The 15150-nt window shown below is 42.9% G+C and overlaps 1 protein-coding gene across 1 annotated transcript in view; it reads right to left on the reverse strand.

Annotated features, from left to right (window-relative positions):
* Window positions 1-15150, reverse strand: part of JAG1 (jagged canonical Notch ligand 1) — a 36500-nt gene that overhangs the window by 2297 nt on the left and 19053 nt on the right. The window contains exons 5-25 of the mRNA XM_055816570.1: window positions 14484-14544; window positions 10457-10587; window positions 10018-10137; window positions 9448-9561; window positions 8805-8918; window positions 7844-7957; window positions 7398-7444; window positions 6683-6856; window positions 6024-6174; window positions 5333-5497; window positions 4699-4812; window positions 3942-4055; window positions 3718-3831; window positions 3477-3593; window positions 2929-2956; window positions 2728-2813; window positions 1808-1921; window positions 1412-1521; window positions 1091-1327; window positions 614-745; window positions 7-157 (exon numbers count right to left, since the gene is read on the reverse strand). Coding sequence (XP_055672545.1) covers window positions 7-157; window positions 614-745; window positions 1091-1327; window positions 1412-1521; window positions 1808-1921; window positions 2728-2813; window positions 2929-2956; window positions 3477-3593; window positions 3718-3831; window positions 3942-4055; window positions 4699-4812; window positions 5333-5497; window positions 6024-6174; window positions 6683-6856; window positions 7398-7444; window positions 7844-7957; window positions 8805-8918; window positions 9448-9561; window positions 10018-10137; window positions 10457-10587; window positions 14484-14544 — 2508 coding nt within the window. The remainder of the gene's footprint in view (window positions 1-6; window positions 158-613; window positions 746-1090; window positions 1328-1411; window positions 1522-1807; window positions 1922-2727; window positions 2814-2928; window positions 2957-3476; window positions 3594-3717; window positions 3832-3941; window positions 4056-4698; window positions 4813-5332; window positions 5498-6023; window positions 6175-6682; window positions 6857-7397; window positions 7445-7843; window positions 7958-8804; window positions 8919-9447; window positions 9562-10017; window positions 10138-10456; window positions 10588-14483; window positions 14545-15150) is intronic.

The following is a 15150-nucleotide window of genomic DNA, read 5'->3' on the forward strand; positions in this document are numbered from 1 at the left end:
GCTCACCTGTTTTGTTTTTAACTGGTCGCCGCTGTACTCTGACTTCCGCAACTGCGGCGATTAGTGTGTTGTTACCATCACGCTTACTGACAAGGTCAATAATCTTATCTGTGATGTCTTTGATTGGGTTTTCATCTTCCCCTATATCTTCTGCAGACTACAGAAGACAACACACAGTAAATACCAAATGCCAGATCAGATGTGTGGGTAATCTGCTATTTATAAACTTTCCCAGTCAGTTAAGGCTGTCAGTACTTTTGAAAAACAGAACAGAAACAAACAAGAAGCCCAGCTATGGGCAGAAACTACTAACGCAGAATTTTTGTCCCCATCCCTATAAAGAAGGCCAAAACCCCCCAATAAGCAGCGCTCAGGAGAATATAACAGAAAAGTGTTTTGCTGCTCTGATTCCGGTTGCCACCAGATGGGAGCTCTCGGGTATGCACATGTAACTAGGACTTCTTCCCTCTTCTTAGAGGGAATTGGAATGGAAAGTAATCCACAAGAAGTGCTGACAAAGCCAGGAATTATGATTTTTATGAAATCCACGTATTGCACACGTATCCCAGCAATTAACTACTAAGGCATTTAAAAATATTCCAGGAATACTTACAATAGCAACATGTATTTCATTATTTGCCAAGTGTGAAGGCTCGCAGGTAATATAGATGGAATATTCAACAGAAACATTCTTCAGAATATTCAGATTCCTCAACTCGCTGCAAATATGCTCTGTGGTAAGTCCCTGGAGGATACAAAAAAAAAAAAAGGTGGTGTGGTTTTGGGTTTTTTTTTTCTTAATATATATATGCACACAAACACACAGATAAAAGAATTATTTTTTGCTCTGAAGTAAGAGCTCTCAAGGGAAGAGGAAGTGGAATTCCCTCCAAAGCAGCACGTGCTCTTTGCTGGACACAAAAGCATTGGGGGCAGAAGTCTGTATTCATCCTTCTATACCTTCCATTTTCTTTGATAATAAGGGAGCATCAGCTTTTACTGGACTTTTACCAGTTTAAACAGTTGTTTCATGCTCTGGGAAGCAAGCTCCCCATGCCATGGCACGCACATGCTATGTTCTGCTACTTACTGGTGCCATCATTTCTTTATTAAAGGTAAAGGTGATGTTGGCACAGTTGTCCTGGTAGTAAGAATCAGAATTGCATTTGGTCTTCACAGGCTGCTGATTTGAAGGCCAGCATTCCCCCACTGCAGCACAAGGGTGAGTGAAACAGTGGTCATCTTTAACGGGAACACAGGCATGTCCTGCTGGGCATTCATTATGGCCTTTGGCATGTATGACACAAGGTCGAGGACCACACCAAACCTAGAAGAGAATAAATACCGCTAAGTAACCACTGGTTACAGGACAGGAGGAAGTAATCAAACTCAAATCGCAGGACAGATGTACCTTAGAACAGGTGACTTTTCCATTCAAACACTGACAGGTATTGCAGTCATCATCCCACTTAACCCCGTCTGGCATTACGCGAACACTGGTAACGCAAGGCCTTCCTGTAACTGAAGGGATTGAACAGAATTACAAACTTAACATGGGGAGAAAAACCACCAAGTCAAAGAAACCCCAGCACCCAGGTTCATCTAAACCTAGTGGTAAGTTTGCTTCTTCAATAGATGTAGATACTTGCTTAACACACCACACACACCCCACATGCCCCCCCCCCCCCCCCCAAAACACCCAACTGAGCAAACCCACCCAACCCACCCATACAACCACAAACCTGTTCACATGCAATTACACAGCTCTCGCTACAAGTGCTATGACCAGCTATGACACCTGGAATACCTTCTTGGCATCCTGCGCCACTGCGACCTGGTGGGCAGATGCAACGGAACCCGTTAATTTCATCTACGCACGTAGCTCCAAAGGCACAGGGTGAAGACTGGCATTCGTTGATATCTACAATGGGAAGGAGAGGGAATAAAAGAGTTACTCTATCATATCCTTTTACATTGTCAGAAAAAACATACAAGAGCTTTGCCTGCTGGAGCTTTATGTTCATTTTCTGGGGTCTGCTCAGAGGTGGGTTCTTACTAGCAGCGCCAGTATAACGTCACAGCAAGTTCTTTGAAGTTTCTGCTGTGTGGCACTAGCAAAGATCAAAACTTGACCCCTATGACTGCTTAAGCTTTTCAAGGGCAAGGACACATTCCTTCTCACACAACCGCACTTCCTCTCCTTTGACATACTCCAGGTCTGTCCTGCTACTAGAATCTTCAACTGATGACAGCAATACAGCTCGAAAGGGGTTTAACACTACTACGAAACTTGTCATTCCGTGGCTGCTATTAAAAAAAAAAAAAGTGTTAGTGTCCTCCTACCTGTAATAATTATTACACTACAGGGAAGTGCATACATCACCTCAGGGCTTGTAGGTGGATTATTAATTGACAAGGTTTTTGGCTGGCACCGTTTTATCTCAAGCAGAAACTTGTGCCGCACAAACACATTTTAACTGGGAAGACTACCCTGAAGGGCATTTTGCCCACTCAGCTGAACCAAGAGGTTTCAGTTCCAGCTGAACAGACTTTAAGATTTCTTTTGTTTTCAGTTAAATTCCTGCCCTCCCCACAGCCACGATCTGGGCAGGGATACAGAAGACACAGGACATCTATCATTAATCTGATCTATCGCTTAACTCAATTAAGATGATTGCAACAAGATTCAAGCAAAACAAAAATCAGGAGTGCTGTCAAGACACTTACTGATCCTGCAGTCAGGACCTGCGAAGCCTGGAGCACATTCACAGCGGTACCAGTTGTCTCCATCCACACAAGTGCCACTATTGTAACTACAAAGAGAAGTCATTATACACATTAAAAAACTGCTACAGATAAAAGCAATCTAGAATTCTAAAACAACAACAACAACAAGGAAAGGATGAAAGATAAACATACTCAACTTACCAAGGATGAGGACTGCAGTCATTGGTGTCTGCAAAGCAAAACCAGACAACATTCAATATGCAGAATGCAGACTTTGACCGCTACAACTCGACTGTCGGTAAAGAAGGATCAAACTTCCCCTAATACCCAAGTTATGTGTTGCTCAACTTTAACAAAAATATGCTGAAATTCTCTACTAAATTGATTCCAGGCTTCTACCACAAAATTTGTTAACTACATTGTGGAACACATGTACACAGGAAGAGATCCTTGTAAAGAATCTAATGGGGTGGGGGGGGGGGAGTGGAAGCAGACAGAGCTGCTCTTAGAAAAAGAATGCAGGAGAAAACAAGACAACATCTGTCTCCACTTAGCTCATTTGCAACTTTCTCATGCCCAGGTCAAGGCTCTATCACATAAAGTCATTAAAAACAAAGATTCAGGTGATGCTAAAGCCGACATCAAACAAGCTTTCCCTTCTGGTTTCAATCTCAGCTCCGAGGGCGACAGGATGAGCTAATGTTCTCATCATGCAACACTCTGGAAAAGTTCAAGCAGAGACAACTTACTCTGAGTACATGTGGGTCCTTCCCAGCCCTCCTTGCAGACACAAGTAAAAGAATCCCCGCTGACTACGCAGGTACCGCCGTTATGACAGGGGTTTGGCAGGCAGCTGCTGTTCCTCGCTGTAACAGAAACAAGATTTGCCACTGAGTTGTTAGACAGCTGCCAAAACTGAGCCAAGAGGAAAAACTGAGGTCACAGATTGAGCGCTGCATCTGCTTCCTGGTGATTACGCAGGGTATTTACCTATATTACAAGTGGCTCCTTCCCATCCTGCAGGACACATGCACTTGAAAGTGTCCCCCTCATCATAGCATGTTCCTCCGTTGTTGCACGTTGCCTCATCGCACTGGCTGTCACCTGTGAAGAACCCAAACTACCCTGAATACTGGTGCATTCTTAATGCAATTCAACAAGTTTAAGCAGCCTAACAGATCATGCCTGTTATGTTTTGGAAATGCTGAACTTACGAGAGTGGCAAGTTTTTCCTTTCCACCCATTTTTACATTCACAGAAGAAGTCGTTGACCAAGTCTCGGCAAGTTCCTCCATTGTGGCAAGGGTTTTTACTGCAGTCGTTAATATCTAGATACGTTAAGGAGAGAAAGTAACTCAAGTGGTGTTTACAGAATTCACAAACACGTGATGCTTGAAAGGTGCATGCCCAATCCCTAGTTTTGGCCTGTATTTCAATCATGGATTAAACACTTAAGTCAGTATTTTAAAGCTTTAAGCACTGTTACAGAGACAAAGACTATTCCACCACATTCCTCCGGTTTGTTTTCATTTTGTCATCTTGTTTCAGTAAACAAGAAGTGAAAAGGCCTATTACATAAACTATCCTGTCAGTCAGAGGAGAGGAGCTGAACACTCACTCCTCTTTCTGAGCCTAACAAAACAAAGCGTGATACGCAGATACGCCATTCCTAAAATGGTGTGCACCAACACGAAGGGCTTCTTACAGAGAGTTATCCAAAGGGCAGAGCAGCAAGCCAAACAGTTAGGAGAGCCAGGTTCTGTTCCCCATCCAGCTACGTAACTTCAGGTTAGTTCCGACACAAAAGCCTGGGACTCAGTGGAGAAAAGAGGACACCTTGTCCTCTGTGGCCTTTGAAGGGGAGTTTATTTTGAATTGGCATTGGTCACCATCATCTTAAGACAGTACCAGCCATTCCTTTCCTGGTTTTTTTCCAGGAAATCCTTCTGCATGCTGAACTGCTTAACTTACTCGTTTCACAATATGTTCCTTCCCATCCATCACTACAGATACATTTGTAGGAGTTGATGCCATCAATACAAGTGCCACCGTTTTTGCAGGGGTTACTCTCGCAATCATTAATATCTGCAACAGTTTGGAGGAGAAAAAAAAAAAAAAAAAGAAAAAATATCATACAGCTACCAGAAGTCATCTTATTGCAGACTATTTGGTGCTACTTCCATTTCTAAGACCCTTTTGAGAGAAAGGGTTTTAAGCAAGATAAGAAATAGCTGAAAAACAGCGCACAAAGTGATGAGCCTGTCACTCAACAATTACTATTAGAAACAAACCAACCAAACAAACAAACAAAAAAATCAGGAGTCCTTAAGATCCACATTCAACCCCCCTATTAACTACCTCAGACCTTGTATACATAAGGTTTTTAAAAACATACAATTCAAGGCCAGAAGGTTCATTACTGTGAACTTTCCCCAAGGCCTAGCAAATTCCAATCTGCCTCGCCCAAGCGGGATATGAAAACTTAAAGCAGTTCCAAGGTTCACTGTTACAAGAAAGAAACCTTAAAGCAGTCTGGGAGGAAAGGACGGAATCTTTTTCGAAAACGAGTAGGGGAAGTAAAATATGTTTTCTTTTTAGCTCTTACTCTCGTGACAGTAGGTGCCAGTGAATCCTTTGTTGCATTCACAGGTGAATTTTCCACCTGCTTGGCTCTTGCATTTTCCATGGGGACCACAGACATTTGAAGAAATATAACGAACCCCTTCTGGCGTGCTGTTAGAAGCTACTGCCACAGTACAGCTGTCAATTACTGTAGAAAAAGCAGAGACTTGTGTGAGGATTGCCATTCTGTCTGGTTTCCTAAAACTAAGAGCAACGTTTTAATTTCCAGTGATGGAAGTTGAAAAGACATACATATCATAGAATCACACAGGTTGTAAGAGACCTTTAAGATCATCGAGTCCAACCGTTAACCTGACACTGCCAAATACGCTTGCTGCTTTAAAGTAAAAAAAAAATATACCAACTGTTTGCGCATAAAATAATCACAGCATCTTATCTGAAGATTGCTGGGCTACGTTGGTGGCCTAGAATAAATTCAACACAGCAGGCTATTTGTTACACGTGTTTTCTGTCCCTGTGAACACAATTGAATAGCTGCTACGTACAAATATTACCCATCATCTTCTATAAACTGAGGCATAAGGCACAATTCAGCCTCGTTATCCAAGAGCTACACCAGTGACTACACTACTGCAGCTGCATTATGGCTCCAGCCAGGGGAGGGGCACAAACTATTGCTGTTCATTCCCGGTCACCTGCAAGGTAACACAGACCTTCACAAGGAGTTGTGCGGCAGTGATCTTTCAGGTGGGAGCAGTTCTTCCCTTCGTAATCTTCAGGGCAGTTACAGAAATAGTCCATAGCAAGATTGAAGCACTGGGCACCATTCTGGCAGGGATTTGGCTCACAATAGTCTATGTCCAGCTGTAAGCAGTGCAGAGGAAGGAAAGGGAAATAAAAAAGGTGGGGGGTAGGAACAGGGGAAGGCAGAGTGAAACAAGCTTTATCATAGCTTTCCCTCACTACGGCAGTAGTCACAAACATTGTGCAATCTGACCTTTTTATCTGCTGCCTCAATGAATTGTTCATAACGCAGAGAGTGTAGTTAGACTTGCAACTATTTCAGCAGACGGCACTCTTGATATTAAACAGCCACTCAAAGCTAATAGTTAGTGCGCAACAAAACCAGACATGCAAACACTTGCGGTCTGTTTAATAAAAGGAATCCTCAGCAACCCATCAGGGTTTTTTGTTGGTTTCTTTTTTCTGCCCCCAATATATATTAATCAAGCACTTTCTTGGCAGGCTGACAGCGATATCAAGTACAGCTTTATACTATGGTTCACTGGATGCAAGGCATTTGGTGTACAGATCAAGAGTGCTGGTAGAAACGCCACTGGCTGAGGGTCTGCCTTTCACCCATGCTTCTTACCTGACAGAGGTTTCCTGAGAAACCCGCGGGACACAGACACTGGAATCCATTGATTTCATCCTGGCAATGACCCCCATTCATGCAAGGGTTACTTGCACATTCATTGATGTCTTTCTCACAGTGATCTCCTGCATAGCCAGGTGAACAGATACACCGATAACCATTAACCAAGTCCTGGGAAGAAACAAGAAAGTTTAGAGTTAATAAGAAAGTATCAAGAGGGAGGAAAAAACTCTTAAAAGGGGAAGAAAAAAAAACCCAAAACAAAACAACACACAGTCCAAAAAACATATCCTCTTACTATGTCCAAACATAGCAAGTCTATTTAGGGGGGGAAAATGAACACACACACACCCCAGTACTGACTTATGCTCTTAATGGCCAGGCAGCTGCATTACTCTGTGTTTTGAAGGGGAGCATCTACATTTACAGTAGGCAGTTTGCACAACAACCAGCCCATTCACTGGTGACACTGGCAGTGAGAGCGAGTCATTTACTGCAGTTACATTTTTCACCCTTGCTGTTCTACAGACATACCCCAATATGCTGTAGCATGACACAGGCCCTCCCCCCAACTCAAACAAATGGCAACTGATACCAGCTAATTGCTTTTTTCCACACTATTTGTGTTTAGACTCAAATGTTTTTGTTACTGTTACAAGTCTCAGGGAAACAAAAAACAACAGAAAAACAACACCCCACAAGAATGGCTCACCCGGCATGATCCTCCATTCTGACATTGTCCACGGCAGTCGTTAATATCTGTAATGAAATTAGCATGGTTAGAAGGCAAAAATATATTTACACTAGATATGGAGTTCAAGTCTCTTTAAAACTTCAGCTAGATAAACCTTTTGTCAAGTTTCCTGCATGCCTGCCTTGAGATAAGGTTATTATAATGGGTGGGAAGCTTTCTCGATTCTTCTACTAGAGGCAGTGAAACTTCACATCATTGTTTTAGTCACTTTATCACAATATAGCTATGTTATGGACTAATGAGCTTGATAAAATTGTGTATTTTCATTCCACACCAACTACTCCCCTTCTAAAAACATCAACTGCTGGGACTCTGCCTGAAGTTTGAGTCTGAGCTTAGAACTCCGTGGCGTGTATACATACACGCAACTGGCCTTTAGTAAACCCAAGGGTATAGACACTTACTTATATCACAGTTGTGGCCAGACCAGCCAGTAATGCAGTCACAATAGTAGCTGCCAATCAAGTTCCTGCAGGAATTGGCATTGACACAGGGTTTGCCCTCACATTCATTCGCATCTGAAAAAACAATGTGAATGGCCAAATGCAGGGCTTGTGGGGCAGGGGGGGGAGAAGAAGAAGAAAAAAAAAACCGAACAAACAACCCCTACAGCTGGTTTTCACAGCAGTAATCAGCAGCTCATTCAGATCTAAGAGGAACTTGTAATATACAGCATGGATTAGCAGGACCTGAATGAACAAAAGTCAATCATCAGTCTCTGAAGTCTCGATTTCTCTGCAATTAGAACACACAGGCTACGCTAATTATTTGATAATTACCCGGCCACACATTAAGAGCAACTTCCCCCCACAGACCCATCTCCACTGAGCATTTTGAGGGAGGAGTGCTGCAGCCTGGTCACTGGGATGAGTGTGTTGTGTAAAGAATGCAGACAGCTCATTCTGCGTGAGATCATCTACAGTTTGGAACCCAGCTGTGAACTCCTTGGTCTGGAGGAGCTGACATGGCTGAAGAGATACAGCAACTTTCTCACAGGCTAAAGGAATAAACGCATGTGGGGGTAGGACTGGAGGGCATACACATGCACCCTCCCCACTTCAGTTCATTTACCGTTTAAAGTATGTCTCTTTAGCTTAGTTAACTATTTCCTTCAACTGCTAGCATGCATCAGCAAAACGACAACAGAAGGAAGCCACTCTATGCCTCGAGACTGTCCTAGACCCCGGTCCTGCAAACACTGACCCTTCATATTCTCAATATGCCAGAATACATCCGCAGGCTTCAGAGCCATAAGCATGCCTGATGCAACGGGCACGATAACCCTTGCCCACTGGACTACGATCCCTTTTGCATTTACCTTCCCCACCCAGGGCAACGCTGGATGAAGAGAAAAGCAGTTCTCACCTAGCTGGCACGTTTTGCCTGTCCACTGAGGTGGGCAAATACACTTAAATCCATCAACTAGATCTTGGCAGGTTCCTCCGTGGCCACAGGGATTTGGAGAACAGTCATCAATATCTGTAACGCAGATTAAGGAGAGGCTTAGCTCTGTTACTGAAATTTGATAAATGGTTGCTGCTACTAGGATTTGCCCTGAGGAGCAGAAAGACAACAGGACTTCTGCCTGGAATTTCTAGGTCTACTCTGATTTCAGCAAAAGCCTCCTTCAAAAATTACTAGTAGTGTGAAAGGGGGTTCAAAGCACAGGGGAGTAAGTTTACACCTGTGGCCTTTTTTGCAAGCGGGAGTCATTTTGATCCAGCAAGTCTCTCAAACAGTATTTTAAACAGCTTGCCGGAATGCTACAAGAACTTGGCATTCTGCTTCTTTCGAGAAGCCATTGGCCGTTCTCTCCCCAGGCATTTAACAAAAACCTTGATACAAGCGAAGGAGCAGAGAGTGCGCAGTGGCATAAACAGCTGCCAAGAACCAATGCTAAAGCTGGGAAAGGGGAAGTAGGCTGTCCTGTAAGTTTATCAGGGATTAGAAAGACTGATCTAAACCAGCAAAGTAGCACATTTTTAAATACAGTTTTGAAAGGACCTACTATCAGTGCAAGTTGGTCCAGCCCAGCCAGGCGCACAGACACATTCAAATCCTGTAGATGTCTCTAAGCAGCTTCCTCCATTGTGACAGGGATCAGAGAGGCAGGCGTGCTCCGCTGCACCGGGACACAAGTACATCATGGTGAAGACTATAGCAGTATCACCAGAAGCCACCCCCTGCTCCCTCCACATGCTTCTACTCTGGACACACCACTGTTACTCTTGAGGTATTACACTCCTGTGAAAGCTGCAAGTCGAACAGCTACTAGCTGGCAGGAAGTCATCTTCCACGCTAAACTCATCCCCATGCTGACTTGGAACTGTCCGAGTCACAGCCAGACAAGGGAAGTTGTAGCGATCTCTCAAGTGAGCAGAGGGCTGACGTTCAGAGATACCGACTGTTCGCAATGAAGCGCAATCAAGCGAGTCTGGATCTTTGTAGCCAGCCCTGACATCATAACGCTAGAAACTGATTTTTCCCCAGTCTCGTAAAGCATATCCAAAACCAGCCACTGAAAGCTGGCAAGAATTAACTGCTAAGTGGCAGCTCAGCCGCTGCCTCAAACACTTACCGATTTCACAGTTCTGTCCTGAGTAGCCCTCAGGGCAGGAACATTGGTATTTATCAGGGCCAGTGTTGCTGCAGGTACCACCATTCAAACAGGGTGGGTGGGTTCCACAGTAGTTCAGATCTGCAAGAGACAAGGAGCATTAAAGCCATGGTTGAAAAGCAACAGAAACATCACCACGTGGCATGCTTTGTTCCATTATTCTAGAGCCTTTACAGAATACATCCACACACAAGAACAGGCCAGGACAGGCAAAAATTAAGGACGTACGCCAACGCCACCAGAACAGCAGAGGAGACAACCCTAGAGTAGCTGAGGGACAAAAAAACTCCCACGGTGTTTCAGGAGCCTCCCTGAGTCTCGTGTGTACCCTCTCTCAATGCTAAGTCTCCCAGTGTTAAAATTCAAGTGTTATACTTGGCTATCCATAAGATTAGCATACCTTTGTCACAGAGCTGACCACCCCAGTTGGTTTCACAGAGGCATTGCCATGGTTCAATGCAAGTGCCATGGACACATCCTGGGTGTGGAATGCACTTATCACAGTACTGGCCTTGCCATCCATACTGACACCTTCGTTTAAAGGGGAGAAGAAAGAAAAAAAAAAAAGAAGTCAGAACAGGGAAACAAACAAATTAGAATTGCTCTGTGTGGATGCGAGCACAGAACCCTAAAGCTTGGAGAAAGACTGGGGAGGTGGGGGAGAGCGGCAGGACGAGAGGAGGGGAGAAGCTATTTAAGGTTTGTTTGATGGTTTCTTGTAAACAAACATTTTAGTAGTTTTGCCAAGGTCTCTGTAGCCAGCCTCCTGACAAAAGAATAACTGTTCCGAGAGAACCAGCATGAGGCCATTCAGCACAATAACAGTTTTGGAGCCTCACACAAATGTGGCAGAGAGGGTGGGTGTGCACTACAAATCAATCTCTGGACTTTGACAGGGTGCTTTATAAATTGGGGGTGGGGGGAAGTCAGTGGAAACAATAGTTATCCAGAGATCCTCATGAATCCAAGGTTCCAGGCATTTCAGCCATGCTGGCTTTGCAGGAAGACAAACAAAACCATAAACACCAAAATCTGAGCCCTTGGCAAGGCAGCAGCAAAGCATCAGGAGCAATCTGCTCTATCGGAAGCTAACCTTATTCTGAACAGCAAGCATGGACTGGGCCACAGTAAGAGATGAAAGCAAACGGCACGCATCAGGATTTTACATGTGTTCAAAGATCAGTTGTCAGTGTGTTTCAGAGTTTGATTTATGCTAACCTCTTTTCGGAGAAGAACTAAAACATATCCAATTCTGAGAAACTTTAGTTTCATGTATGGAGAAGATTATTATTTAAATTATTTATTGCCACTGTCAAGAAACTACCTGAATTCTGTACTTAAAAAAGGAAGATGTTCTTTCAAAGGAAAGCCCCCTTAAAGGAAAGCTCATTTTGGTTTTCATGTAGTTCTCACTAACAAGGCACACCAAGGATTCTTCAAAGGGGATTTATAGAGAGAAACAAGGAAAACAACTTGGAAATAAAAAGCAAGGGTTTGTTGAGGTACGGTATTTCATTAACAGGTCCTGAGAGTAATTGATCAGCAGCAATTACGCACTAAGCTGTCACTAAATTATGAAAACAAAACTCATCTGTACAGAAGTCAGCTAAGCTTTCTATTTGTAAAACCCCTCACCATTCTTCTACTGGCAATTTCTTCTCATGGGAAAAAGCTAGTAGGATCTATCCAATCACACACAGCTCGTGGTAAGTCTGACTTGCCTTCTAAAAATCTCAGGTGACAAACTACATCCTAATTAACTTTTTAAAAATAGCTATTTCAACAGCAGCCTATTCAAAGTCAATGGGAAATTCTTGTTAGTTTGTGTGTTTTTTAAAAAATAAAAGCTAGTCCAACTTGTGTGCCTTTGTGTGCAAAGAACATGAAAGAAAACCAGATCAGGCAAAACAGCCTCTTTCAAGTAGCTCTTGGAAAATCCTTCTGTATATGGAATATAACAAGAACGCACAAAGATCAAAATTTAAGAACGTACCCTTTTAATTTATATTGCGTTGAAAGCAACTTGCCTGTGAGCTTCCACACAAGCAAGCAAAACTAAGGGACCTCAACCTGCAAAACCAGGTATCCAAAGCAGGAATTTTACTCCTTTCTGCCAAATCAAAGGGGTGGGGGGTTTTGTTTTCTTTAAAACAAGTGTAAAGAGAAACATTAAAAACAAACAAAAAAAAACCCCACCACACACACCAAAAAACTACACAAACACCACAAAAAAAGCCAAGAGCTTTAGAGCCAAAGATACGACATTCTTCAAACATTAGCTTCAAAGTGTAACAAACAAAATTGGATAAGGCTATGGGCATTTTTAAAAAAAAAAATGTTACATATCAATTCCAGAAGATGATCTGTGGTACTTTAAGAACATGTATGCAGCAGTTTCTCATGAGAAATTTAACTTTCCTTGCAGAGTGATTAATGAGTAAATATGGATTTGTTGACTAGCCTGAATTAAAGAAAGTGACTTGCACCAAAAGGAAAAAGGATATTTTAAGAATGTTTGCAAGTTGTCTATTGTACCAGAACACAGAGCAGTTCTGCTGGGATGTTATTTTTAAACTCTGTTGCATTTGTAACATACAGGCTATGTGACTCATCAAAACTTAAAAGAAAATAAAATCTTGTTTCTGTGTTCACTTTAAAGATATTGGTCTAACTTGGCAAGCAGAAGTTATCTGAAAGCACCAGAAGGACAGCATTGTTTCAAGACTATGCAAATCAAGTGTGGGAAAGTTGCACCTTAAGTAAATAAGAGCACTAGTGCATGTCTGGGCAGTGAGTGGGAGGCAAGAGACTTAGAAAGAGAAAGGAAAAAAAAAAATCTGGAAACAAAGCCTGTTGTTCTGACTAGGAGACAGCAACCCTTACAAGGCATGTTTATTCTGATGACAGAAGCACAAATCACTGGTAGCCTTGACTGATACACTCCTTTTGCCATCTGGCCCCCCAATACTTCTTACTACTTGCTAGGCTTTTTTAATTAAAAAAGGTTTTGATTTGGTGTTCTGGGGGTTAACTGGCTTGTATCAGTACCACTAAACATTAAAAACACCGAACGAACTTAGAACAGTCCATCCTGCAGTTTGACTTTCACTTTGCCACATCTCATGTGGCGGATTAGAAGTTACTTCCTACCTTACTTTCAGAAGGTTCCTTGACAGTTTTTTTGTTTAGTTTTTGAAGCACAGATTACAGGGGCAGAAAGAAGGAATGAACCACAATGTGACTATTTAGGCTGACTTCTTATATCATATAGTCTGTCAGGCACCCCAGATTCAGCTCTTTCTAGATAAGCTGTAGTTCGAACAAGAAAAGCTGTCCACTTCACGCAGAAGTTTCCAGCAGTAGAGAATCCACCAATATGTTTGTTAGGCAGAAAAATTACATTCTGTTGCTTCAGACTTAATGAGTTTTATTTGTGAATACCCAAGCTTCACTTTTAACCCTTCCTGCACAGGATGAATATCAACATTTTGTAACCTCAGAAGCTCTCAGTTCCCTATTGCACATAAACAGGTATGACAAAGGGTTACGTGAAGCAGCTTACAACCTGTTTGTCGATAAAGAATGTCCACATGTAATATCCATTAACCCTCTGTTAGTAAGGGAGAAAACTTCTCCCGTACTGTAAATAGATGCTGCATATTTTGAGGCATTCCACATATTTAATTGTTGGGTTATGGATAAACTCTGCTTTTCATTGTCTCCTTGCCAGGACAGAACAGACTTCAAAGCACAAGAGCAAAATTCTGCATTCATCAGAGCCTACTGACAAGATTTCATCCCAGCTATTAACCTCTCAGCACTCAGAGCCTGGCTCACAATGGTAAAGGAACTGAGAGATTTAACTAATCCCATTCTAAAGAATGCTTGACTTTTGCCTACTGATGGAAGAAACCAGGGGGCGGGAGGGAAGAAGGGGGAAATGGTGAAAGGGAGAAGAGAGAAAAGCCACACTGTACTTCAAGCTTGTAGTTGAAAAAAGCCTATTAATCAGGCTGTTGGGAAAAAAAAAAAAACCCACACCAAAAAACAAAACAACCCATACCCACAAAACATTCACACTATTTATGCAGAAACAATTAGTTAGTGCTCATTAAGCAGCATTCACACCATTTATCCCATACCCCTCTTCCCTGCCCCCCCCCCCCCCCCCCCCCCCCCCCCCCCGCCCCGGTGCCACCATTTCACAAACCAAAAGCTTCTTAAAATTATCAGTGCATTAAAAACCCGCTCCCCCCTTATTCTGGGCAAGTCAGCATGAATAATGTGCCTTGGTCAAAAACATGACTCCAAAGCCACCCTCCCCCCCCAGTCCTATTTGGTTTAGCATCACTTGTTTAATTATTTGGAGGGGGGGGGGGGGGGGGGGGGTGTGGACATGAGGACAAGGAGGGAGAGGGAGCTTTTACCTGCACTCTCCTGGAATTGTGCAAGAACCATGCTTGGGGCTACATCCCTGACGACAAATAGCTGTTAACACAAAAAATGAAGAGTATCAGCATGCTGCCTGCTTCCTGCATCTTCACACTCGTGGGAATGTTTTAATCTCTAACCAACACTGTAATCCTACTAAATCCAGGGGTTTAACAAGTCTCTCATATCAAGTCTGCTGGACAGAAAACCAAGGTAGGTGGCTCCCTGTGGTAGGAAATCTATCAACTAGCTTTGCAAAGGAATCGTACCTAATGCTGTTCAAAGAGCTGTTTCTATGCAAGAGAAATCGTCTCACCTTAGAGAGCTCAAGTAAATTTGAGCCTACACGTTTCCTTTCTCTGTCTTTTGCAGGTGAACTGGCCCACTCTCTCTGGCTTTACATCTAACTCAAAGCAACTTTCAACTATTCTGGATTTACTTTTGGGCCCTATCTCTGATCAGACAGGATATTAAGATGAGCGTCAATTCAAACTGCAGGTAAGCTCAAGTCAGCAAGACATGTTGGTAGTCTGTTTCTACTGAGAGTCCTGCTTTCTCCTTCTGAATTACCTAGGAAGTTGCCATTCCCCAATAAACATGTTATACATAATCTAGGTAGAACAAACAGCCTGGGACTTTTCAAACACCAAAGCTTTACACTTG

Source organism: Falco peregrinus, chromosome 11 (genome assembly GCF_023634155.1).
Source record: "Falco peregrinus isolate bFalPer1 chromosome 11, bFalPer1.pri, whole genome shotgun sequence".
Classification (NCBI taxonomy): domain Eukaryota; kingdom Metazoa; phylum Chordata; class Aves; order Falconiformes; family Falconidae; genus Falco; species Falco peregrinus.